Genomic DNA, 25,343 nt, shown 5'->3' on the forward strand with positions numbered 1-25,343 from the left:
CCTCCTTTTGCACCAACTTCCAATTCACCAACGCTTTCCAAGGAGGTACTCGTTTCTCGCTTTTTTTTTGTGGCAGTCGCTCTCTGGCCGTCTATATCCCAACAAACCCGCTCGGAAATGCAATCAGATAGGAGCCTCCTCTCATCTACCATGCAACTCCTACCGCTCGTGGGCACAGCTTCCCGGCAGCAGGCCACGGCAGCAGTCGCAACAGGCATATAGGCAGTCATCCCTACAAGATATAAAGACCAGATCAGTGTAGATTTCTGGTCAAGAAGAAACAAGAAACATAGCCCGTCCACGGCGAGGGAGGACTAGGGCACTGTACAACGAGTGGCAGCATCAATGCTTACCCAAATCCCAACATGCTACTCTTCTTCTTCCCCAGGCCGAACTTGGGAATTCCTCTCTTCTCCTTCTTCATCTCCTTCGCGGATTTCTCCGGCGGAACTGGTGGCAAGTCTTTTTCGCCGACGTCGCTGCTGTCCGCATTCCTGTCAGGCGTTTCCGGATTCCACCTCGGGCTAGCGAAAGTCGGAGCAAGAGGTGTCTCGGCTTTTGGAGTTGATGGCTCATTACTCTGGTATTGCGGCGGCAGTGTAGGCGTCGGGGGCGCCTCTTCGAAGTTGAAATCCTTACCCGAGCCCGAGAAGAACTTGGGCTTGTGGCGAAGGCTGATGCTTGAGTTGCGGAAACGGTTAAGACCACCACTGATGCTCTTGCTGCCGTGGATGTGACGGCCATGGTGGCCGTTCTCCTTGGGCCTACTCGCCGGAGGCTCGCTACCGGTTGAAGATGGAGCAGTGGTGCTGGCAGTGTTGGGCGGAACATTTTCGGTTTCGTCTTTATGCAATCCACCATTGGCTATATTGGGCGGCGGGTCGGGAGAAGTTCGTTGCTGGGCGACGGAACTGGTGCGACGGACTTTCGCTTCCTCTTTGGCTGTGGTTCTGCTGAGAGCCATGACTTGACGCATTTCCTCCTCTTGCTTCTTCTGGGCATCCTGGCGTTTCATCCGTGCCTCCCTCAGTCTCGATTCTTCCTCTTTGCGTTGCGCCTTTGCCGTTTTTTCCGCCTCCTTCTCCTGGGCCTTGATCGACGCTCTGCGGTCTTTCTCCTCCCGGACCTTATCCTTGTCGTGATGGTTCAGCTTAAAGGATTTGCTCCATTTTGTCTTGAGTGTCGGCTGACCACCAAATGTCGTGAAATGCTCCGGCGGGGGCTGGGAGGCGGGCCGTACGGGCGGCGACTGTGATAGCGGTGGCGCTGTTGTGGCGTGGTCGAGGTTGACAAATTGGTGCTCTTCCGGAACCGGTGTCACCGGCGTGAACACATAGCCATTCACGGGCGTGTCCTCCGTCTTGATCGGCGACATCACAGACTCCAGTGGCACTGAAACCGTGTCACCGACAGGACTGATCACTTCCGATTCTTGCTCCTTCTTCATCGCCTCCTCGGTGGTCTCTTGGTAGAAGAGAACATAGGCGCAAGCCAGCACATTCTCACCCCCGAAAAAGTTCCGTACATATGACTTGTCCACAGGCTCCACCATCTCGTCGTCGAATAATAACCAGCCGCGGTCTTCTGTCTTGATGATGGAGACGTAATGGCCATGATATGCTCCGCCTCCGATGTGGACGACGACAGCATACAGTTCGTATAGACGGTCCGGGTCCTCGGCATCGTCGGTGGTGTTGAAAAGACGGAGGTAGTAGGGATAGACGACTCTATGAAACAACTTTTGTAACCGCTGCATGTCCTCTGTATACTTGAACCTTTTGAGATGCAATGCCAATATCCGGGGTAATCTTTTAACTTTCATACGCTTTTCCGCCTCCTGCAGCCCACCACAATTGTCGCAATGGAATTTGTTGCGCTCGCACAGCATTTCTTCTTCCGAGAATCTCTTCAAGCACGATGTCACCGATGAGTTTTGCTCCAAATCGACCGAAAGGTCCAGGAAGGCTTCGTCTCGCTGAGATACGTTCTCGCATGTCAAGCATCTTGTTTCCGACGTGAGCGTGCCTTCGAATAACGAATGGACCCATCCGGTGTTGCTGATGGCACCGTTCTTTACGGCATTGCTCAGCACGGGTGACATGACTGCCAGTCCGGAATCGGATTCTCCGCTGTGTTCAGGCGACTCTTGCTCGATTTGCTGCTGCCCTTGCTGGCGGGAAAATTGCTCGACATTTTCGACGACCTCGTTCAGAAGCAGATTCAAGAACTCGTGGGCGTCTTGGTGCATGGCAGACCGAAACATTTCGTTTTCTCGGCGCAATATCTCCAAGAACTTTTGGGGGCTCACGACACCAACCCGTGACCTGTGCGCGATGATGGCTTCGAAGATGTCCTTCAATGACGTAAACAGCGACTCGGGCATGCCATAAGCCTTGGAATTCTCGTAATCCATGTTCAGCACGGGTCCCGCGGCCATCGCTTGCTTCTTCTTGTATTCGGGCGAGTCCTTATTCTCCTCGGGCTTCGTAATGGGCGGGGCGCCAGGCACCCCTGGGCCGACCCCTGATTTCTTAGGGGATGCCAGCTGCGCGCTCGAGGGTTGCCTCGTCGGCGAAAGCGGATTTTGCACTCCATTGGCGCCGGCGTTTGAGAGATCGGTGTTGATGCGCAGCAGGCCGCTGGCGGTGCGATCGGCGAGGGAGTCTTGCGGCGAGCGGATGGGAAAGTTGATGACCTGTTCCCGAAAGGGGGTAGAATAGTAAAGACATTGTATTATGGAGTTGCAATAGCTGCCGAGACACTGTGAGCGTGCGCCAGTGGGGAGGGGTGCGGGTGGCGGCGGGCGTCATACCAGGTGCTGCCGAACTGTGACGCGGAGAGCGGCGAGTTAGCGCGTGAGACATGGACGGCGGCGGCGGCGGCGGCGGCGGCGCAATTGGCTTACATTCTCGAATCCGAAGAACTTGTCGCTACCGTTGGTGCGGATGGGACTCGTGTCGGCGGCGAGCAGCTTCTCGAGCGGCGTGGGCTGGGGCGCGTTGGGGTCCTTCTTGGCCGGCGCGACGGCCGTCGACGGGCTCGCGGGCGGCTGCGACGCGGTCAGCTCGGGGCGGCGTCAGGGATGGAGGCGGCGGGCGCGGAGGGCTCACCGCATTGGAGCGCAGCCTGCCAAAGAACGAGCTCATGGCGACGGTGGGCGGTGCTGGCGCGGTGGTGCGCTGCGCTCGCTGCTCGGGGCAGCAGGGTCCGTTGCGGGAGCGGCGAGGGCGTAGATGCGGCGGCCGGAAGGCTCAGGCTCGGGCAGCATGGGTGGGCTTGACGGGGTTTGCGGGCAAACGAGGGACGCGTGGAGATGCGCAAGCAGCGCACGGCGAGAGAGAGCGCGGGAGGGCGAGGAGGGGCCTGGGGCAGTAGTGTCATGGACGTCGACGCCCGCGCTGCGGCACAGCGCGCTTTTGCCGGCCGCGAGCGCCAACGTAAGAAGGAACGCCTCACTGCGCGCATCGGCAACGCAGTTGGCCCCAGCCACGGCATCTTCCTGCGAGTGAAGCTTCCATGGGCATTCTCCGCGAACCGCCCAAACGGGTAGGCTGCCCGGTGGGGACAAGATCCTCGCGCACAGTCGCCGCGCTGCAGCGAGCCAGTGCAACGTGCCGGTTGTAGCCCGTCGTCACCACGCGCCCAGCTGCAGGGCAGACTCGCTCTCGCATTTCGCGGTGGAGCGCCCAGCGCGGCGATGTAACGGCCTCGCGCTCCGCGGCCGCCGCTGCAGCCTAAATCCGCCTGTCCGCCTGTCCGCCTGTTCCCCACGCCGCGCCCGCGCCCGGCCAGCGTTGAACGGCGCGTCACGGCGTTGAGAGCCTCCGGGGGCGTGTCTGGCCCGCTAATCCCTGCATCGCCCCGGCCGTATGACGAGCGAATCTCAGCCCGCCTCCGCCCCTCGCGCGCACCGCGGCCGCCAAAGCGGGGGTTCATCCGAGCACGCTGATCGATGGGATTCCGCCGCCCCGGGAAGCCTAATGGGAACCACGCCCGCCTCGACGTTTGTTTTTCGCACGTTGCGCGACCCACGGTCCTGGGTTCCCGGCTGGGTGTGCGCAATAATGCTGATGACGTGAGGTGACCCCAGGCACCGCCAGGCTCGCGACGCCGTGCCTGGCCCAGCGTGCGGCCTGCGCCGCCCATTATTAATTACGAGCCCGCCTCGCGTGGTCCCGGCAAGCGGCGCCCACCACAGCAGCAGCAGGCCGACGCGCGCGTCTAGCCGGACGACCTTGTAAGTTGTGCCACTCTTCACCATGTCTGACAGCGGGACCTGCTGGAAACTCCTCAAGTCATGTCTGCAGCTTATGCGGATGCTGACCCACCGCCGCCAATGCGAACGCCTGACATGCAATCCACCATGCGACGTGCGCCTGACCCCACCCGTCCCGCATGCTGTGAGTGCTACTCCGTAGAAAGTACATATGTAATAGGACGGCAAACTGCCCGGCCCGCGTGAAATCACAAAAGCAGAAAGGCGCCCGACGGCCGCGTCCGCCTGGCTGTCCACACGTATGCTGTCGTCAAGACACCACCCGCCGCCCTAAGAATCGCCTCCCAGCGCAGAGTTCCCGGCCGTGACTTCTGCTCGGATCCGGGCGGCCTCCTTCTCCCAAACGGCTGCCTTGGCCTTGTACTCTGCTGCAGCTGTGGCGCTAGCTTCCTTCAGCCTGCTGGCCTCGTCGAGGTATGGCTGTTGCACCTGGCTGGGTGCATTACGCCACTTCGCACCCAGCACCGTGCGAATATGGTCCTTTGACGCCTTTGCGCTTGCATCTCCCGTAGCAGCCCTGCGTTGCTCGTCGCACTCTGCCTTGACGCTGTGCCAATGGTCCCTGGTGTACAGCAGATAGGGATTGTTGCCTGTTCGCTCCGGTTTGTGAGGCCGCTCCCCGATTTGCTCGAGGATCGCTGCTGTGATCGAAATCTCCAAATCCTCGTTCCTGGCCTGTCTTACGTTGCGCGACTCGACTGAGTCCATCTCATCGCGGCCATGCTTCGTGCCAGCGCCAGTGCCCAATGAGGGGTTGCCTTGCTTCGCTTTTGGTGCAACCAGGGGATGCTGCACTTCTATTGGCCCGAGCATCGAATCCACCACCTCTGAAGCTGCGCGCAGTCCGGACAGATATGCGCCGTGAACGGTCGCCGGGTGAGTTCCACAGGTTGCCTCGCCAGCAAAATGCAGCGAGCCAATTGGTCGTGCCATGGCATCATAATCGCCTGGTTGCGCGGTCGGACCCATAAAAGAATAGCTGCCACCGGCGAACGGATCCTTCTTCCACCGCGTCACAATATACTCAGTCGGGAGCGGAACAACAGCTGGTGCAAACATTTTGGACAAGCGGTCCGTCACCTCGCGAACCAACTCCTGATCATCTGTTACTTCAGTATCGTGCGCGGCGTTGCCGGCCATAAGCGCGACAAGGGTCGGACGGCCAGTCGTCTTGATACAGTTCCAGAAGAGCCAGAATCGCCCCCTGCGGGATTCGTAATCCTTCTGCTCCATGCTGTCTCGGAGCTCGGCCTCATTCAGAGTGCCGAAGATATCGCGATCGGGTTCCCAGAAAGGCGTGTCGTAGACCAAAGCGACCTGGGGCGCGTCAGTAGAGTTCTGCACTGTTTTCCGTAAGAACATTAGGACCTACTTTGTTTAACAGACCGAACCCTAACCGCTGGATTGGCGCCGTCTTCCACTCCGGCAAAGGGGGGCTGAAGATGATTGCCTCCCGCTTGAGGACGCCGAGAGGTATTGTGACCACAACCTCGTCGGCTTCGATCATGTCGCCGTTGTCGCATTCCACGATGTGACGCGCGTTTTCTTGGCGAACAGATCTTACGGGGCTGTTGAAGCGGACGTCGAGCTTGGTCGGGCTCTGCCAAAGGCCTCGAGGTAGCTGCTGGTAGCCTCCAATAATGTGCGAATGAGGTCCTTCAAACTCATTCCCAATGTCCTGGTCCCAGCCTCCAAGGCTCAGCTCATTTACGTGAGCGGCATTAGAATATTCCATGTTGGCATGGTGCCAATTAAAAAGTCGTATGTGTTTCGGAGTCATCTGCACCATGTTTTGATACTGCCTGACGGCTTCGTCCATCGTTGCGCCTAATGTTGGAAACTCTGGAACATGCGTCACCGAGTCGAGATTCAGGTTCTCCATGACCGAAGCGTCAGGTCTCAGCTGCCAGCCCATGTTACTTGCTGCGTCTGCAGCTGATACGTTAGTCCCAGAGCCAGGAGCAAGCGTGTACGCCCGTCCAGCCGACTTTTCAACCCCCATCAAGGCGTTCGGATTTACCGTCTTCTTGATCTTGTTGGAACTCAAGCTGGGTACCGTCTGCGATGCTCCGGCATCCTCAAGCGACGAGATGAGATCTCCAGAATCATTCGTGGGGTCCCGGCCCAACTGGATGAGACGTCGGTCCCCTTCAACGGTTTGCGGCAGTGGAGGCTTATTCCTAAACCGACTGACTCGCTCCAGAATGTCATTGTAGAGGCCCTCAACCAGCATGTCTCCCTCTTGGTCAACCACAGCCCCATCGGTGTCGTAGATAATAGTGTCGTCTTTGAGGGTATGATACCGGAGGGCGAGCTGTCCGCGGATGATGCAGTTCAGAGGATTCCCATGCTCAAAGCCCGTGATGATCTGTGCACCCATTTCGACGGTGTTCCGGAGTCCTGGAGGAAGCGTGCTCTTGCTCTGGTTCTTCAATGGATGCGAATATACACGACCGCCAATCCTCTTGCGCCCTTCAAGCACCACCACTCGAGGCGGCCTTTCGCCACCGTTCGTCCACTGTTCTCCAAGCTGCGCGATCAGGCCTTCCAGGTGCCTGGCGCAACCCAGCCCCGCCATTCCAGCTCCCACGATGACTATGGTCCTCCGCTTACCGCCTTTGGCCTTGGCTCTCGATATGGGCCCGGCAGTGCTTTGAAGCTCGATACAACCATAGTTGATGTAGCCGTTCCGCACGAGCCACTTGTACGCCACTTGCGCCATGTTGAAATACCGGGCATCTCTCGCGCACCCCGCAGCTTCTGACTTTGTCACTGCGACGAGAGGATTCCTCGTCCAAAGCCGGAGAATGGCGTTTCGGATGTTGAGGTACACGGTGACTTGAGAATGTGTGATGTGGTTCCTGAGAAGCTCGTACTCGCCAGGGTGCAAGGCGAATGGATTGAGCCTCGACGACTGGGCTGCCAAGATGCACTGTCGCGCGAATTCCAGCACGTTTATGTGCGCCGGTATCGATGATTTGACCCTGAATGCAGGTAAGTTTTTTCCAATCGGTGGGTAGCCAGAAGGCCGTGTGGTAATGCCGGGGGACTCCTGCTTTATCGACATGTTGGAGGACTGCGGCGTATCCTTGCCGCCCACAGAGCGCTTCTGAGCACCGCCAGACAATGGATTATTGGATTCGTCAACAAGACCAGTCGCACCTGCCGGGATTGCGACATTGATCTCGGGAGTCCCCTCTTTCAGGGAGGTGCGGCGGCTCATCTCAAACTCATCAGAAATCATCTTCGACATACTGTTGGGGCCGTCGACGTGCATGGCGACAGGGGCTGCAGCGTCTTGGGGGGTGGTGGCATGCTCCACCGGCACATGCTGCTGGTCCACGGTGCCGTCGAGGGCGGGGCGGGCGTCGTCGCCGTCGCCTTTCAGGCTCATGTGACTGCCGCCGGGCTCAGAAAAATCATTGTTATCGCCAGGCTGCACGGACGACGGGCCCGATTCATCGTAGCGGTCGTACAGAGGGCCGTGGTCGAAGGCGGAAAAGGTGACATCGTCGATGTGCTCATCCTTCAGGGCGAAGTCCAGCTCGGATTCCTTGGCGGCGAGGTGGTCTTCCAGCAGGTCATGCGAGGTGTTGAGTAGATACGAGTGGGCGTCGGCAGCATCGCTCTCCGTGGCGGTTTCGGTGGAGAACATGTTCCTCAAGGCGCGGTAGGAGCTTGTGATGTGCGAGAAGCGAGAGGCGCTGGGAATGAATCGATTGGCGCTAAAGAAGGACATGAGCAGGATCGCAGTAACTTGAAACGGGCGGCGGCCTCTCGGGAGCGATTCATTCTCTGCAAGAGGGGCGGCGCTCCTGCGAGTGATGTTCTGGCGGCGCCATCCTGTCCTGCGCTCGCTCGTGCTTTTCGGGGCTTACCCAAGCGAACCACCGGACACTTAATCCAACCTCACCCGGACCTCCCGCCCCAGCGCGACCTTCTCTGCGAGCGCGTGCTGCGCCAGAGCCGCCGTGTCTGTCGCGGTGCCTGCGCGCCAGAGCCGGCCCCACGCAGCGCCGTGCCCGATGTTTCCGCGACGGGAGCGTGAGCCCCATCTCACTCGCCCCGAGCACGCCGCCGTCCGCCCACCCTCACGGTACACCGCACATCACCTCCCCACTGCCGAGCATGTCGTCGACGCGCGCCCTGGCTGCACTGCCGCTGCCACCTGTCTCGCGCGGTCGCCTGAGCTGCGCGGTCTTTTTCCCGTTGAGAATTCCCCACCGCCTCCAGTGACATCACCATTGACTCGAACTTCCCCCTCTCGCATGCTGCGTCGATGCTCCCCAGCTGCGGCTTGAATGCAATCACGGCGCTTCCTGCATGCTTACCGCCATGATAGAACTTCGAAGCGTCCGATGAGATCCTTGATCGATCCTTCCTTACCGTCTGCCATTTGCGCCGTGCAGCAATGGCCCGCACAAGCACGGTTCAGAACGACGAGCGCTTGCACACAAGGCACATAGTCAACGTACTACACTTGCTTCAGTCTGCCCCGCGTGATGATGGGCTCGTTCCGATCAGTTGCGGATGACGTAGCGCATTGGTTCTCTCGACCGCCAGAATGCAATTGAACAGTCGGATAACAGGACGCAAAGTCTGGCGTGACTGGGAAAAGCCGTAAATACGGCTTTGTTCCGGGGCCTATCGTCGAGAAAACGCCGGCTTGAGCAGGTTGAGGTTGCGGCGCCACGCAGTGCAACCAAACTGCTGGAATCTCGTGTTGCTTTTGTATATAAATTTGGGCATGGGCATAGGCATCCTGCCGAAAAGAGGCATGGCTGAAGGGCACGGCTGGGGTAGATGCCTTATCCATTGGTCCAATGCACAAGTGTGTCAGGGCCTCGGATACGGAAGGCTTTTGATAGGCCTTGCCCAACTGGACATCAGTTGCACTCCGCTAGCCCTCGTAAAACCAACATCGAATTCCTTCAGACTGTAGGCGCAAACAGCGCCAGCACAATCACTGCTTGTGAATGCGTGGAGATTAGGTTCGAGTGTCAAGCTGGTGATGAGAGGTTCCGACAATGGACAACTGATCGCTTCTGCCGTGGTGCACGGGCCTTTCCACCGGGGTCCCCAGACGCGCCGCCGAGGGTCAAACAACACGGCTCCCGTCCCGTCCACCTCGAGCTCCGCGTGTCACGCTCACCGCAAACCCCGCTACCGCCGGCCCAGCACTCAACAATGGCCCAGAATCGCAAGTACGAGAACTTGCCCGACCTCGTACGCCATCCCACCAGCCATTGCTGGTCTGAAACTTAGCTAACAATCGGTTTTCTCCAGGACCGCGATGCACCAGATATCTACGAGACGCCCGAGCTGACCGAGGACGCGACGCTGCCGGTACGCACCCCCCTCTTCCTTGCACCGCATGAAGCCATGCGGCAATGAATATCCATCTTGATCTAACGCACCCCGGTCTGCTACCCAGAGTTCCACAGCCCGCTCTCCCTCGCAAGCATCTTACGATGAATCCGACGACGGCCTCTCCAACATCGTCCGCCGGCACCTCGAGCCGCACGACGCCCGCGCAATTTTCCAGCCCGCTCGCGTCGACGCCAAAGGGGTGGACTTCTCGGATCGGATACGCCGGCAACGCCGCTCCTACCGCACCGCGTCGAGGCGGCACCGGCGTGGCAGTCGCGGCAGCGACGACGAGTACGGGGATTTCAGCGACGAGGATGACGAGACGCTGGAGCGGAAGCTGGCGAGGCTAAGACGGGAGGTCGAGGAGGTGAAGCAGGAGGTAGAGATGAGGGAGCAGATGAAGAAGGAAGGCGTCGAGGTGCTTGAGGGAGATGGGGAGGGAGAGGGAGAAGAGGGAGAAGAGGGGGAGAAGGGAGAGACGGGGGAAGAAGGCAGGGAGCAACCGCCCGCCGCCACTACCGCTCCTGACGAAGGCGACGAAGAGGAGGAATACGAAGACGATCCGGTGGAGGGCATCGAGAAGCTGAGCGAGATGCTGGACGCCGTCTACGTGCAGCGCCAGGGCGGCGTCAAGGGCGCAGAAGCGCAGTTCGCACGCACGCTTCGGCGATTCACACGGCCGGATGCGATGACCACCACCTCGACGATACCGCAGACAACAACGGGCAGCATCACAGTCACGGCAGCATCGGAGCAGGCCGCGCAGGCGCTGTCGCGCGCCGCCGACTTCGACGCGCGCCTCTCGCAGCTGGAAAAGGCCCTCGGCCTCAACGCCAACAACATGCCCGACATCGCCGCCCACCCGCCCCGCAGCATCCTGCACAACCTCGACACGCTCGAACGCCAGCTGCAGACCATCTCCGAGGTCTCGACCTCTTCCCTCGACGCCGCCAGCCGCCGCGTGCAGAAGCTCATCCAGGAGGCAGAGCGCCTCGATGAGCTCCGCCGCTCAGCCCGCGCCTCGCAGGACGGCGGCAGCGGCTCGTCGCCCACGGGCGGGCGGCAGCGCAGCAGCACCGTCTCGGCCAACGCCGCGGCGGCGGCCGCAGCCGCAGCCGCCGGGGGAGCAGCAGGAGGAGCAGCAGCAGACGCCGGCGGCGCCAGCGGCGGCGGTCAGGCGACGGGCGGGCCCCCGCCCGAGATGATGGGCGCCTACATCGAGGACCCGGAGCGCGTGGCCAAGATCAACGCGCTCTTCGGCACGCTCGCGACCATCGAGCACCTCTCGCCCACGCTGCCCCTCGTCCTCGAGCGCCTGCGCACGCTGCGCCTCATCCACACCAGCGCCGGCACCGCCGCCCACACGCTCGACGAGCTCGAGAAGCGCCAGGCCGAGCAGGCCGAGGAGATCCGCCAGTGGGGCGACGCCCTCGCCAAGGTCGAGGAGAGCCTCAAGCAGGGAGAGGGCACGCTCCAGGACAACATCAAGACCGTCGGCGATTGGGTCAGGGATCTGGAGGCAAGGATTGCCAAGTTTGCGGGTACTGCCTGAGGAGAAGGGGAAGAGGAGTGAGTCATGATTACGATGGAGAGGGACTACCTAAGGGAAAGAGCGGCTTCTACCCACCCCTCCTCGTTTGGTTGTGGTTTTTGTTTTCTCTCCCCCCTCTTCTTCTTTTGTCGCATTGACGTGAATGTGGGAAGCCCATTCCAACGCGGGGGAGCGGCGCCACCCCTCCGATGCTTTTTATTCGGTAGTAGTCTAGACTTCCCTGGAGGATTTCCCGAAGCTTCGGCTGCTTCCCCCCCCAAACCCACCACCATGCGTAAACGATACCCACGCATTGATCGGAACGACCGAGGAGTGCATGTGATGCTGGTGTGATGTGTCTTTTGTCATACGAGTTCATGAATCTACGCAAGACGGGCGGAGAGTCCGAAGAAAAAGAAAAGAAACAGAAATAGAATTCTTGTGGAGATCGTTCCAGTCTGGTCACTTTTCAGAACTGTTGTCATCGTGAATCCAAGACCACGGTCACATTTTCAGGACATTTGAGCGCATTTGCTTCTTGAAATCTCGACATTTCTTCCTTTTCGATTTGCGCAAACGTGAAAAAGGTTTTATACTGTCGTCATAACACTGGCGTTCTTGTACCAGCTCAACAGCGGATTCTCGCCGCTCCGAACCTGCGTGTCCTCCAAAAACGCCCACCTCTTCAGGAAGTCCTCGTGCGTCATGACGTGCGTCAATTTGCCGGTGATGGCGCGGTAGACGTCCTCCATGACGCCAAAGTCCGTGGGGAAAAGGATATCAAAGTAGCCTTGTTGTACCTGCCACAAAGCGAAATGCTCATGTCAGACGACGCCGAAAGATTGAAAAAATTTACACAGCGTTGTTTTCTTTTGAAGGAGGACTTACCAATGGCGTGCTCACAGGCACCATTTTCCGCTGGTACCGCGTTTGCACGACGGGCGCGTTGATGCCCTTGACGGTGTCGGGCAAGCTGTGGAAGTCGCTGGAGACGAGCTTGTGTGCAGGGAAATATTTTTGGAGGATGTCGAAGAACTGCATCAATCGCGTAGGGATGAATTCCGGGACCGTCAGGTTCGGCGCAAATGGTAGCCGCGACCGGGCGCTCCGAAGCCATTTTGGTTGTTGCAGAGGATGTTTGTAGGATTTGGTCACTGCCGCGTCTCGTACGCGGAGAAACCGTGCGGCCACAGGATCGATCTCGCGGGTGTAGAACTCGAAGAAATCGCCATTGTTGTCGATCAGGACGTTGCCCTGGAGGGCGACTTCAGTGAAGGGATCGTACCGCAAGCAGTCATGGGCAAAGTTGTCGAAGACCTCAAGTGCAAGGAAGAAGCAGGGAGACGAGACGTAGGTGTCCCAGTCGAAGATGGAGCGGTTGATGACCTCAACTTTGTCCAAGTGGCCGCGGGCAGACGCCGAACGCTTCAAGTGGTGGACTTGTAGGGAGGCCAGGGACGAAGAAATCTCGATAACGCGGAACTTGGTGCGCTCGTAGACTTCCGGGTGTACGTCGCGGATGTAGTCGAGGATGTTGATCATCAGGGTTCCATTCCCGGCACCCATCTCGTATATGAGCAGGTCGTGGTAGGGATACTGCGACAGCTTGTAGTTGGTGACGAGATACCTTGCAATGGATTCGCCATAGTAGGGGCGGAACAGCTCGGTCGGAGTGTGCCACAGTTGGCGGGTTTCGTTGTATTCCTTCTTGTCCAACTCATCCTCGAATTGCGTATACCTCTCGCTGAGAATGCGATAGAACTCAGGCTCGTCTTTGAGATTGCTGAAGATGAAGGGTTCGCCGGGATGGAAGATGACGACTTGCTTGGAGAAGTAGCCGTAGTGAGGATTGTACAAGCTGTCTGCACGGCTATCAGCGACGTGTCGGCGGACAATGGGCGTTGGATACGTGAGTCGGGGTACCTTCGATAAAGTCCCGCATGAGCATCTTCACCCGCCGCGGCCTTTCCCTCCGAGACCGCAACGAGTCGGCCGTCACCATTGGATAGCGGTTGAACTCCTCGCTCCGCTCAAGCGGGAGGATGTCGGTCCGCTGCTGCCATGTGCTCCCAGGGCCGGCCGCGACTGGGCCAGCGCCATCTCTGCTGTACGCCAGGCCGCGGCGGTGGGGGCGTGCGAGCGAGACAGCGGGCGCCCGCAGGCATTGGCTCGCGCGGTGCGAGAACAGTTGGCGAAACAGCTGGGCGACGACGGGCGAGTCCATGGCTGGCGGGGAGAGGACAGCGTCGACGGAGACAAGCGGGCGCGCGCTCGAGCTCCGCGTCAAAGGCGGGTGCCGGCGCCACGCGTGGCTGATGCGGGTCCAAGCTTCACCCCCACCAGCCACACCTTCCCACATCACTCCGAAACCGCCGCTCGCCGCCCGCCGAATCCTGCACCCCCTACCATTGGAAGCATTTTCGCACACCAATTCGCCCGGGCAATGTGCGTGTCGTGACCTGGAAGAGCATGGACTTCCTGAACCATCAGGCCCGCTGGTGGATTGGCGGCGCCTTTGCCCGCTGGTGGGTTGGCGGCGCCTTTGTCGCCGGTGTCCTCTTGACACTGGGCTACAAAGACGTTTATCCAGACCTCGAGCGCCGCTACAGACAGGCAAAAGAGGCGAGAAAGCCGCGGCTCAGGCGGCTGGACCCCAAGGCTTCCATGTGGTCTCTCCGCACCGTCCACCAGGTCGAGCTCAAAGACAACACCATAAACCTTGACTCATCCGAGCCTGTCGAAGACATCGCAGAGGGCATTGAAGGCTCCATCGGCAACACCCCGCTCATCAAGATCAAATCCCTGTCTGAGGCAACCGGCTGCGAGATCCTGGCAAAGGCCGAGTTTCTCAATGGCGCCGGCAACAGCCCCAAAGACCGCGTCGCGCTTAGCATCATCAACATGGCCGAGGACGAGGGCTTGCTGACTCCAAACTCGGGCGACATGGTTTACGAAGGGACCGTCGGAAGCACTGGCATTTCTCTCGCCGCAATCTGTCGTGCAAGAGGCTATCTCGCCCACATCTGCATGCCCAACGACGTCGCGCTGGAGAAGTCGGACCTGCTCTTGAGGCTGGGCGCCGAGGTGGAGCGTGTTCGCCCGGCGCCCATTGTCGACCAGAACCAGTTCGTCAACAAAGCTCGCGCGAGGGCTTACGAGCACACCAAGGACCCCAACAAGCCCGGCAGAGGCATCTTCGCCGATCAATTCGAGACAGATGCCAACTGGCGGGCGCACTACGAAGGCACTGGACCGGAAATCTACGAGCAGACTGGACGGAAACTTGACGCATTCGTCACTGGTGCTGGCACTGGTGGAACCATCTCCGGCGTGGCCCTGTTCCTGAAGCCCCGCCTCCCCAAACTCAAGGTCGTGCTGGCAGATCCCCAGGGCAGCGGATTGTTCAATCGAGTCAAATTCGGCGTTATGTTTGATCCTAAGGAAAGGGAAGGTACTAGGAGAAGGCACCAGGTCGACACGATTGTCGAGGGTATTGGCATTAACCGCGTGACGCACAACTTCGAAGCCGGTCGGCAATTGGTTGACGATGCGATCCGAGTTACCGATGAGCAGGCCATGGCCATGGCGAGATGGCTGGTTGAAAAGGACGGGATTTTCATCGGAAGCAGCAGCGCCGTAAACTGTAAGTTTCCCTCAGACCCTTCTTCCGCACAAAGCTAACGTGTTGCCAGGCGTGGCTGTGACGAAGCTAGCTTTGCAAATGGGCCCTGGTCACAGGCTTTGTACCCTTCTCTGCGACAGGTATGGTCCGAGCTTATTTTTGTAGAAGTTAATACGCTGACAAGTCGGCAGCGGTACGAGACATCTGAGTAAGTTTTGGGCCAAGGCTGGCGCGGTCGGCAATGAGGAGGGCATGAACATTCAGACCGTGTTGAACGCAGGTCCCAAATGAAGGTTTCATCAAATAGAAAACAATAGACGACGCTCTCGCTAATTACAAGCGGTTTACGGATGAGTCCCCGGAAAAGCCGGGTTGCAGCTCATGGTGAGCTAGTCATTTTGCCCACGAATTTGGGAGGAGTTCGCGACCAACAGCTTCAAATCTACGAGAGCCAACTTTAAGCTCTTCCGTAGCTTACCTTACATTGCGATACCACTTTCTCTCGACACCCTACTTAAGCAATACCTAAATCCGGCGAACGACTTGACAGACCTCCCATTTGCGACGCCATTCAAACCATTCCACATTCCCAACGTGACGCCCTCCACAAAAATTTGGAGCATGCTCTCGACATACTGCACATGCGCACCGGTTTCTGCCATGACAACCCTCACGCCATCAACGTCATCGTCATCTAGATTACCTCACCTCAAATCACAACCAACAAGTCTCCTCTGTGTCTGCCCCGGCTGCGACGTGACCGGGCTGGTCTCCAGTGCCAAGTAAGCAAGCGCGCACACCTTCAACCCTCTGTCGAATCACCCCGATACTTTACGCTCCATACATCCGGAAACTGCAACGGCACACGCCTCCATGGCAGTGGGTCCACTCTGGCTCCTCACATCACAACCCGAGGTGGTCACACCACCACCATCTCACTTCTCGGCCTCTGGAAGTCTGTCGATTGGAGAAGAAAAAATAACAATCTGTTGGACAATATGTGCTTCTCCGCAGCAATTCATATGAATCAAAATCATCAATCATTTATATTACTGGCCTGCAACATTGGGGAAAGAGGGACATGTGCATACAGCTACTGTAAAATAAAACTGAAAGATGACCAGTGATTCAAGATGAAAGCTTCTCACGCTCGGGGTCCAACAAAGTGTGACGGTGTATACCTTTCTGTCATGATACGTACCCATCCCCTTCCCTCCCTACCGGAGAGTGATGGTCTTATACCCCTAACTACTCTAGGCACCACGTGCCCAATCTGAACGTTTAGCCAGTAAAGCCTCACAAGTGGTCGCGGCTGTCACAGCTTGTTAGTTAGTCGCGTGCAGCTCAGGCTCTACTCCATGCCGCACACCAACCATAGGAAACATACACGTGCAACGAGACCCAGAGACTTCTCTGCATACAACTTACTCGGTTGGAGCAGACGTTTCTATAATAGAACGCCATACCGAAGCTCGTACAGCTGAATCTTTCCAAGCGGCATCCAGACCCATCGACCGCGGTATGTTGAACCCCAGATGATCTTTCTGTTACTGTCAATAGTCAAAAGGTACGACTCTTCATTTCCGGGAGATGGTTCGCACTCCTCCAGAGTCTCCGTCCATTATCATGCCCCAACTATACTATACAAGTGGTCTTCACACCGACCTTCACCATCAGTCAGAAAAGCCGAGCAGGCGCAGTGAAAAAGGGATGTTGAACACGACTCCGTGCCCATTAACACGGCGGTGCAAAACGTGCATCCCACCATCACTTCCTGCAGACGCGATGAAGGTGTCGGCTCTGAACTCAGCAATACCCCCAGCCCGGTAATAAGAGATCCATACGGTCGGTAGAAGCCCGCTTGTCAGTCAAGATCCCACTTCCAACGACCGACCGACCGCCAGCACATATGTGCATTGCATTGCGGGAAATCCACAGCCAAGCCAGCCAGCACACGCAGCTGGAGAGAGATGGCCACGTCACAGCTGGCCGCGGACCGGGTCCCTGCGGGTGTCTGCTGGCACTTGGTCGTATGTACGTCTGACCGCCATCAAGAAGTGTAGAGGACCCGATTGGGGCACCTGCACTGTCAGCCAGTTGGGTCCTGCAGGCGGCTCGTGTTGATCGGTTTGGGATGATCTTCGCGCAGCGGGGCCGCGAGAGGTGTGTCTGTGCTCGGTTGGACAGCATCATGTCATGGGTCATCGCACAGGTGAAGGTGGCAGTAGTCATATATTGGACGTCTTTCTACGACTCTTTATTGTTTGCGTTGTCATGAGTCAGCTGTTTACGGCTCTCATGGCGACTAAATGATCGACTGGAGCCCTGACTAGTGAGAGTGGCGGTCCGACCTTGTTACCAGACGACTTGATGGAGCTTCTCAAGCACTTGAAAAGGAAATGCGCTAGGTAAACCTGGTGGTTTGCGGCATTGTATTATGGTGGCTTTCCTCGGCATCTTGGCAGATTGATGGTTACCAAAGTAATGGGCCCTTGGAGGAATACTCGTGAATTCGATGCGCAGGACGGGAAAACAGCTCCAAGTTCAGTCCTGATCAGTAGTTAACTCGCCCACTCAACGCTGCCGTTGTTGTTTCGAGCTGTGATGTCAGTGCATTGTCCTTCCAGGTTTCATCCACGTCAAGCTTCCCGCCATCTCATCGGTCATGATAAATATACTGGGGTCCAGCCAATCATAGTGTGACTTAGGTACAATGTAGCGTAGTGCGGTAATACCTGCATTCCAATTTATGTTCCGCGGTGACAATCTAGTGTGTGCTTGACCGCTGTCTAATATACCGTTGTCGTGAGTAGTCATAACCTATTGATACAAATTCCCGTGAGCTTCCTGACAGCTCCCATTCTAAAACCATATTCTACACATAAAAGAAACAAGAACAATCGTAACCAAGAAAGCTTCACGTCAAGCTTAAGCGGACCTCTCCTTGTGCTTCCTACGGATGCTTCCGAGCCTCTTCTTCAAGCCATCGGTCATCTTGTGGCCAGTGGATCGGCTACGAGACACGCCGCTGTCGGGGGTCAACCAGTCGTTGAAGCGGCGCTCGCCCACGTAGCCGTCGCCATCGGGGTCGGGGTAAGGTCCATTGTACTGAGGACCGACATCGGACCTGTTGCGAGGACGAGATTGCATTTCAATTCCGTCGCCTCTCCCGCTGATACTGTGCTTCTTCATGGCCTCTTCAATGGAGTAGCTAGGCTCGCCCTTGCCCTTAATGTCGTTAGGGTGATATTCCTGTCAAGTGTTAGTAAAGGTGGTTGAGCTGCGCCAACAAAGTTGGATAATCAACTTACAATACCGGGCCAGCGCTTGTAGTTACCGCCGTTGTGTAGCATCATGTCGTCTCCCTCTTCGTAGTCGTACCTCCGACCGAAACGATCGGTCATGCCAGACGGGACAACAGCAACGCCATCGAGGGGATGGTGTCTCTCCACGGCATCCTTCAAGTTCTCTTGGGGTGTGGCCTTGATTGCCTCGGCGTTGGAATCCTGCAAGGCGGCAAGCGGGCTCGTTTCCCAGGAGGTGTTGCGTGCCAACAGTGCAGCGTCGTACGGGCCCTCGTGGTGGTATTTGCCGTTAATGGTGTCCAAACGATCAATCGTGTCGGGGCCAGGGATGTGACGCTTGTTGAGGTGGGGCGAACGGCGGGCGAGCTTTTCCTCACGCTTCAATTGGTCTAGAGGATTGACGGACTTGTCACCAGGGTAACGTTCCCGCAGCGAGCTGCTGCGACGGGGCCTACCTTTCATCTCGGCCTTTCCAGGCGAAGAGCTCGGGTGGCTTCCGTGGCTGCCGCTGCGGCGGGACCGAGGTGACGTGTTGTACGACGCAAACGCATCCTCACGGTGGGGGAAACTTGAGCGTCCCGGGCTGGCAGACGACGGAGGCGTCGGGTAGCCGGAGCTGCTGATGCGCTTACTGGAGACGCGGCTTCCGTCCTTGGAGCCGACGGACGACTTCCGGAAAGGGTTGGTAGAGGAGCCAGTGGATTGGCGGCTCTGCACCCGGGCTTCCCTGGGAGGCGAGTAGGGCGGCGGCGGCATGCTCACGTTAGAGGGCTGGGGTGCAAAGGTTGAGCGGAAATGGGATCCGGGGCCGGTCTCGTCGCTGGGATCGGGCGCGATGAGAGGGTCGATAAGGTACTGGTGAGCCTGGGCAGGAGTGAGCAGTGCTATCGCACGGGACTTGGGCAGCGGGAGCTTACGGCTTTGGCGTCCGCCTTGTTGGGTTCCATGCTGGCAAGACTTGTGGAATGGAGCGGTTCGCGACTAAGGAATTGTTGGTGGCTAACTCCAGCGATGGGTGAGAGAGACAGAGGTGTGTGGTGTGGAGAGGAAAGCGTAGCTGCGGGCTCGAGGTGCATATGACTGCTGATTTGTTCGACAGCAAAAACGGAAGGCGCTGCCCAGAAACGGTACGCGTAACTGGGGCGCAGGCCCTGCGTCATTGCGGGTGACGTTGCGCCGATCGCCCATCCGTTCTGGCAGCACCGCAGCAACCGTCCCTGTCGCGCCCAGCGCACACGCCCAAACAATCACTCCAAACTCCATCTCTGCGCGGTCCAGACCAGACGCCATGCCGCTTGTCGCGTACTCCGACTCGGAGTCGGAGGCTGAGCACGCCGCGCCGCCGCCCGCCAAACGACCCAGACGCGAGGCCTCAGCCTCGTCCGCCGACTGCCGCGGCCCTCCGCCATCCCTGCCGCCGCTGCCCCCGGCCTTCCTCGACCTCTATGCAACCAACGCCCGACAGAGCACCCACGACGATCCCGCTCTGCACGCCGGCCGGAAGCGCGCCATCCCGCACATGGACGGCCATTGGCCTTCGCACGTCTATCTAGAGTGTGAGTTACGCCCGTTGCACCCGGCAGCCCGTCGCGAACGTCGCCATGACATCAGGCCATCCCCCCGCGCTATTTTTGTAACCCGGCCGCCAATCTCGTGTCCTTCGTTTTGGATGGCCTCGTTCGATCCCGTCTGTCTGCGCGGTGGGTGAATTCAGGCTAACTGACGACGCCTCGAGGGCATCCAAATGCCGTAGAATCCCGCACGCTCCAGTCGCTTCTTTCCGCCGTGGAACGAGCCGTCGCGCTCCACTTCCACACCTCCCCGACCAGTGACGCCCCGGGTGCGCCCAAGCAGCAAACCGTGCACAGTTCGCTCTTGACGCCGCTGTCCACGCCTGCGCCGCTGCACGTGTCGCTGTCGCGCACTTTGCCCTTGCCAACCGACACGCGCTCTCCGTTTCTGGATGCCCTGGCCGCAAATCTCAGGCGCAGCGGCGCGCGTCCGTTTGAGGCACATTTCGAGGGCTTGAAGTGGGTGCCCAACTTCGACCGCTCGCGCTGGTTCCTCGTGCTGGGCGTGCGCCGCCCGCCTAACGATGAGTTGAACCGCCTGCTTCTGGCGGCCAATCAGGCGGCGAAGAAATTCAGGTACCCTGAACTTTATGCTGGCACGGCCCGGAATAATCAGCAGCATGCCGAGGGCGTCGACATGACGGGAGGCTGGGGAGCTGACACTGCCGCAAAGGACCACAAGGGAGGTGAAGGGAACACGAAAGGCTTCATTGATGGGAAGAATGATCGATCCAATGCCTTTCATGTCAGTCTCGCCTGGAGCCTGGAGCCGCCTCCCGCTGAGCTCCAGGAATTCTCTGGGGTGGAAGATATAGCCGCTCTGATGAACCAGGACGTTGGGCAGATGAACGTCAGGTTCGACGTCGTCAAGGTGAAGGTTGGCAATGCGGTTCACGCTCTCGACATTGCCCCAAAACGCAAGAATGAGAAGGGCATCTTGGGTCTGGTCTAATTCCTGCCAACGTTTGCGAGTAGGATTTCGGGTATAAACTTTTTTTTTCCCGACCTTGCCAATGCTGCTATCATTACAGGAACGGGACGCAGGGATAGGATAAAAAGGATCTCATCTAAAAAGATTGTTCAATCTCGCCAAAGAAAGTTGATTTGCCGGCTTACCCGCCGATCTGCAGCTGGCCCGTCCCCCTCACGATGCGAGCGGCGCGCATGCGTTCCCACCTCCGCCAACCGAGCAAGCCCACTTTTTTTCTGGCCCCGCCGAATACGTCACCTCCATTCCGGGGGTGGGTGCGGGATTGGCACAACGATGATGAAAACGGGCCCTGCAGAACAGGATATGCTTAAAGATTACCTTGCTCGCGTTCTCACCGCTCGACGGATTCTCGTTTTTTTTATTGCTTTTCATTAGTTTGCGGAGCGGGTTGCCGCAGCAGCCATGTATGCGAGTCAATTTTGTGCAGATCGCTGTGAATTCAAGTTTTCACTTCTTGTTTACTACGTAGGAAGTTGTGGTAGGTAGCAATAAACTTGGGAGAGGCGGTCTGAGAGGATGTCTTTTTACTGGACCGCTGTCGTCTTGGTATCTCCGGAATGCTTGCTGTCGGGCATCTAGGTTCAGTACGATATCTTACCAGAGCCAGGAGACTTTCATCCGGACCCCTGGAAAAACAGGGTCCTTGGATCGAACGAGGGCCCTCGATGAGAAGGCAGCGAATGCTCAATGTCGCCGAACCTGTCCCTCTGCATGTTGTTTAGGTATATTACAGACAAGCTCTTCGAGGGCCGCCTGTGTTTCTCCCCCCTATCCTCCCCAACCGGACCTCATCCCCAGTCGTAGCGAAAGGCGTCTGGTCTGAACCTAATGTAAAGCTGTTACTACGCAGCTTAGAGTAGGCTAGGACTGAACCGTTGCGTGTTAAGTATGTAACCTATCCCCGATTGGGTACCGAGCTTTTGGTCCCTAGTCATTTCACGAAAGTGTCGGAAGCAAAACCATGAGCCAGTGTAATAGAAAAGAAGGAGATATGTAATGTAAGCAGTTGTGTGAATGACTATCTAATAGTTGATACACAGTTGAGTTAATATTACAGAGTTGGCTATCTACTACTAAGGCCCAAACATTAGCTCTGAAGATTCGTCACGTATTCGTACAATCATTAGAAGTCAGACAGAATCGCTAACCCCAAAGACAACCATGTGGATGCACCTGTCCAATCATTATTCCAAACACCTTCAGTTGCCATGCAGCGCCTCCTCGTCACTCCTCCTGGCCGCCCTCTCGCCGTCACCCTCCGACTCCCTCTCGGCACCACCACCCGGCTTTTTGACATCCGAATGCTTCGCCGGATCGAAAACGTAAATAGGGAACTCCAGAAAGATAGTGCGCTTTGGGAAGGTCGGCATCTTCTCATAAAACGTCGGCGGAAACGGAAACAAGATGCTCGTGCGGTCCAAATACCGCTTATACTCATCCCACCGATCGCCCTTCTCATACCGCTTCTTCGCACCCGGCCTCTCCTGCAGCGTCAACCCCGACACGAACATCAACAGCGTCGTCAGAAAGCACGCGCCAAGGATCGACGCATACAGCGCCTTGCGGGCGCCACCGTGCACGTAACCACTCGCAGCCGGCGCGACTGCGACGGTGAAGATGGAGAACTGCACGAGCATCTCGCCGAAGTAGTTGGGGTGCCGCGTGTAGCGGAAGAAGCCGACGTCGCAGACGGGCGAGCCGGGCTCGCGGCCGTGACACGCCTTGAAGCGGTACTTCTGCACGTCCGAGACGGACTCCATGACGAAGCCGAGGGCGAAGAGGATGACGCCGGCGACGTCGCAGCCCGTGGTGCCGAAGGCGGGCTGCGGGTAGCGCGTCACGGCGGGCGAGTTGAGGATGGTGACGGGGAGGGAGACGGTCCAGACCCAGCTGCGAGGAACGATGTCAGCGGGCGGCTGCAGCTAGTGCTTGAGTGGGTGGCTTACAGCATCTGGAAAACCCAGAAACCCAGGAAGGGGAAGAATTTGTCCCGCTTGTCGTCGAAGCGGTCGTCCTTGCCGGTTTTCAGGATGCGGAAGAGCAGGAAGCCGGAGAGGCGAGCCCCCCACAGCATGATGAAGACGGAGCAGACAATCTGGCGGGCATGGTCACGGTCGCCGCTGAAGGCGAGGGTGATGATGGCGAGGAGGACGAAATTGGTGCCGCCGGCGAAGTCGGTGAGCTTGTCGAACTTGAGCGAGTAGGCTATGGAGAAGAAAAAGAGCTGGTAGGCGACGGTGATGAGGAGGGTGATGGCGAGGTAGTAGTCGTCCAGCACGTGCACGGCGCCGGCCATGGTGGAGGAGGTGGAAGCGGTGTCGGCAGGGGTTGCGGTACTGCCCTGTCACCCTGTCTCGAGGTGCCGGTGTATAAGTACAAGGGCTAAGGGGCCGGGACGGTGCATTAGGCCGCTGGCGGACAATAAACAGGCCGACATGACGCTATCACCTGTCAAAGAGAGCAAAGGAAGGCGCCAAGGCGACGGTATTAGCAGGAGCATTTGGGCTGGGCATCGTCGGGGACCGGGCCCGTGCGGATCGACGTCATGGGGCCAAAGGGCTCGACTCGGCTCGGCTCCCGCAACTGCATCCGCCATCCCCTGCCATCACCAAGTGCTGACTGACTGACGGACTGACGGACTGCTGCAGGCCGTGGCGATTCCCGTCGCGAGGTGAGCGATGCGAGCGCCCAGACGCAGGCGGCGGCGCTGCTGAGACGCGTGCGGTTCTCGCTACGACTCCTCGACGCGCATCGTCGCAGCCTGTCGCCCGCCCAGCCTGGCCCGACCCTTATGCGACTGGCCCATCCCCCACAAGATGCGCCCACTGGCTGCTTTCCCCGCCAAGCTCAAGCGGCTGACGCCCGGGCCGCTGCTTAGCACCGTTGCGTCCCGGTGCCTGGGCCCTCGCCCATCCTGAGACCCATCTGCTGCTGCGGTGGGGCCGCTCATGTCCAGTCTATCGAGCTTCCTACATGTTGCTGCCCTCCCTATTGTTCTGTTTGCACCGCCTGGATCTCCCTACTCTCGCCCCTCCTTCTCAGTGCTTGCCCAGCCCTTCGTTTCCTTCCTGCCCTTGATGCATCCGTGATCCTCTGCCCTTTGCTCTTTGCCCATCCATTCCATTCTTTCCGCCAGCTGGTCTGCGCCATCGTCTTTCCTGTGGTCTTTGCTGTCTCTCGCTCACGGGCCGGTCCCATTTCCGCCATCGACTAATACACCATGCGACGTTTGAGCGAGGTCGTGACGGCCCTCGCAGTCGCTGCCGCTTTCGCCATGACTTCTGTACGACCATTCCGCCTCTAGATACAACAGCGACAGTACTGACTAGAAGCAGCACGTCTCGGCACAGGACGCCGATGCTGTTGAAAACGTCCGTCGGCCTTCCGCTCAAGTTGAGGTCGATCTACCACACAAGAAGAGGAGGCATGTCGTCGAGCTTCTCAGGAGACGCGACGCACCTGCGGATACCATGTAAGCCCCCAGGCCACCACTCACGCAAAACACGAGAGCACTGATCCCGTACAACAGAGCCGCCGTCGCCACCCCTTCCACCACCATCGCTGCCGCTACTCCCCAGGCCCTGGAAGCCGAGCCGACCTTCACCCTGTACCTCAACCAGACGGAAACGGAGACCATGTATGTCACCAAGATGGACGCCACCGAGACTCAGACCGAAGTCCAACTCGTGACCGAGACGGTCACCGAGACTATGATGGCCCAGCTCAACGCCACTCAGCAAACCGTACGACAAGTCCCCTCCTCCTCCTCCTCCACACACGCCAACAACCCTCCACCCCAACGGCGCTGGAAACCCCAGGAAGCTGAATGTTCATGTCCCCCCCACCAGGTCACCGTCGCCGCCACCTTCGAAAAGACCGTCACCGTCGCCGCCACCTTTGAGAAAACCGTCACCGTCTCCGACTGCCAGACACAAGCAGCAGCGGCAGCGCCATCACCACCACCACCCGCCGTCGTGACCACCACCACCGTGACCACCACCACCGCCGCTCCTCCCCCCGCCGAAACACCCTCCGAAGCAGCCGCCGCGTCAACCACACCCCTTTCCTTCGCCCTCGGCTCCTCCAACGGCCCCCCGCCGCCCTCGGGCCCTCCGTCGAACACTGCCGCCGCTGCGACTACGACCTCCAGCGCACAAGCCCTGGCCGACACGGCCCCGACGTCGGCTGCAGCAGCGGTGCCGCCGCCGCCGCCGCCGCCGCCGCCGCCGCCAGCGGGCGGAGGAAGCGACCCGTTTGATATTTCAACCGTGTCGTTGCAGGCGGCTGTGACGGTGGGGTTGGGGAGGAGGGACGCGCAGGCTGGCGATGGTGGCGAGAGCGATGAGAAGAGGGTGAGGAGGTGGATTGGTTGATCGTGTCGGCTGCGTGATTGACTGGTTGGTTGGGTTTGATGTTTCCCGTGGTGTATGGGTGGGCGGGCGGGGTTGGGCCGGTCGGTCGGTCGGTCGGTCGGTCGGTCGGTTCGTGCAGGGGCTTGATAGTGAGGTCGTCGTCTGTTCTTGAGTTTATGGGCGGTTCGGCGAGCGAGCGAGCGGGCGTCCTCGCCTGCTACGTTTGATGGCATTTCCCTTTTGCTCTTTTTTTGCTTGTGGTGAGTCGGTGAGAGTGTGTTGTACGAAGATGGGTGTGCGCAAGTGCTGCTGCTGCGGGTTGGAA

At 58.6% G+C, this 25,343-nt stretch overlaps 9 protein-coding genes across 9 annotated transcripts; 4 read left to right on the top strand and 5 right to left on the bottom strand.

Moving 5' to 3' along the window:
* Nucleotides 1–349: 349 nt before the first annotated feature.
* On the bottom strand, nucleotides 350–3,146 carry BKCO1_860007 (ubiquitin carboxyl-terminal hydrolase; the record flags this gene model as incomplete). Its single annotated transcript, XM_020279634.1, has 4 exons — nucleotides 350–2,750; nucleotides 2,813–2,826; nucleotides 2,906–3,049; nucleotides 3,111–3,146. The coding sequence occupies 4 exons, from the start codon at nucleotides 3,144–3,146 to the stop codon at nucleotides 350–352; spliced, it is 2,595 nt and encodes an 864-aa protein (XP_020125509.1).
* A 1,400-nt stretch (nucleotides 3,147–4,546) lies between these two features.
* BKCO1_860008 (lysine-specific histone demethylase aof2) lies at nucleotides 4,547–8,015 on the bottom strand (the record flags this gene model as incomplete). The annotated part of the gene is made up of 2 exons (XM_020279635.1): nucleotides 4,547–5,593; nucleotides 5,649–8,015. The coding sequence occupies 2 exons, from the start codon at nucleotides 8,013–8,015 to the stop codon at nucleotides 4,547–4,549; spliced, it is 3,414 nt and encodes a 1,137-aa protein (XP_020125510.1).
* Nucleotides 8,016–9,463: 1,448 nt separating this feature from the next.
* Nucleotides 9,464–11,198, top strand: BKCO1_860009 (dynactin subunit; the record flags this gene model as incomplete). The annotated part of the gene is made up of 3 exons (XM_020279636.1): nucleotides 9,464–9,502; nucleotides 9,563–9,622; nucleotides 9,711–11,198. The coding sequence occupies 3 exons, from the start codon at nucleotides 9,464–9,466 to the stop codon at nucleotides 11,196–11,198; spliced, it is 1,587 nt and encodes a 528-aa protein (XP_020125511.1).
* Nucleotides 11,199–11,767: 569 nt separating this feature from the next.
* Nucleotides 11,768–13,401, bottom strand: BKCO1_8600010 (uncharacterized protein; the record flags this gene model as incomplete). Its single annotated transcript, XM_020279609.1, has 3 exons — nucleotides 11,768–11,977; nucleotides 12,066–13,039; nucleotides 13,101–13,401. The coding sequence occupies 3 exons, from the start codon at nucleotides 13,399–13,401 to the stop codon at nucleotides 11,768–11,770; spliced, it is 1,485 nt and encodes a 494-aa protein (XP_020125514.1).
* Nucleotides 13,402–13,646: 245 nt separating this feature from the next.
* BKCO1_8600011 (cysteine synthase) lies at nucleotides 13,647–15,090 on the top strand (the record flags this gene model as incomplete). Its single annotated transcript, XM_020279610.1, has 3 exons — nucleotides 13,647–14,820; nucleotides 14,870–14,939; nucleotides 14,991–15,090. The coding sequence occupies 3 exons, from the start codon at nucleotides 13,647–13,649 to the stop codon at nucleotides 15,088–15,090; spliced, it is 1,344 nt and encodes a 447-aa protein (XP_020125531.1).
* A 2,637-nt stretch (nucleotides 15,091–17,727) lies between these two features.
* BKCO1_8600012 (pal1 cell morphology) lies at nucleotides 17,728–19,051 on the bottom strand (the record flags this gene model as incomplete). The annotated part of the gene is made up of 3 exons (XM_020279611.1): nucleotides 17,728–18,051; nucleotides 18,111–18,968; nucleotides 19,022–19,051. The coding sequence occupies 3 exons, from the start codon at nucleotides 19,049–19,051 to the stop codon at nucleotides 17,728–17,730; spliced, it is 1,212 nt and encodes a 403-aa protein (XP_020125512.1).
* Nucleotides 19,052–19,392: 341 nt separating this feature from the next.
* BKCO1_8600013 (u6 snrna phosphodiesterase) lies at nucleotides 19,393–20,627 on the top strand (the record flags this gene model as incomplete). Its single annotated transcript, XM_020279612.1, has 2 exons — nucleotides 19,393–19,660; nucleotides 19,840–20,627. 2 exons carry the CDS (start codon nucleotides 19,393–19,395, stop codon nucleotides 20,625–20,627), a joined length of 1,056 nt encoding a protein of 351 aa, XP_020125513.1.
* Nucleotides 20,628–21,865: 1,238 nt separating this feature from the next.
* BKCO1_8600014 (oxidoreductase-like protein) lies at nucleotides 21,866–22,962 on the bottom strand (the record flags this gene model as incomplete). The annotated part of the gene is made up of 2 exons (XM_020279613.1): nucleotides 21,866–22,556; nucleotides 22,613–22,962. 2 exons carry the CDS (start codon nucleotides 22,960–22,962, stop codon nucleotides 21,866–21,868), a joined length of 1,041 nt encoding a protein of 346 aa, XP_020125517.1.
* A 924-nt stretch (nucleotides 22,963–23,886) lies between these two features.
* BKCO1_8600015 (uncharacterized protein) lies at nucleotides 23,887–25,039 on the top strand (the record flags this gene model as incomplete). The annotated part of the gene is made up of 3 exons (XM_020279614.1): nucleotides 23,887–23,949; nucleotides 24,002–24,138; nucleotides 24,196–25,039. The coding sequence occupies 3 exons, from the start codon at nucleotides 23,887–23,889 to the stop codon at nucleotides 25,037–25,039; spliced, it is 1,044 nt and encodes a 347-aa protein (XP_020125518.1).
* Nucleotides 25,040–25,343: the final 304 nt, after the last annotated feature.

This window comes from Diplodia corticola, assembly GCF_001883845.1.
Source record: "Diplodia corticola strain CBS 112549 chromosome Unknown scaffold86, whole genome shotgun sequence".
Taxonomy (NCBI): Eukaryota; Fungi; Ascomycota; class Dothideomycetes; order Botryosphaeriales; family Botryosphaeriaceae; genus Diplodia; species Diplodia corticola.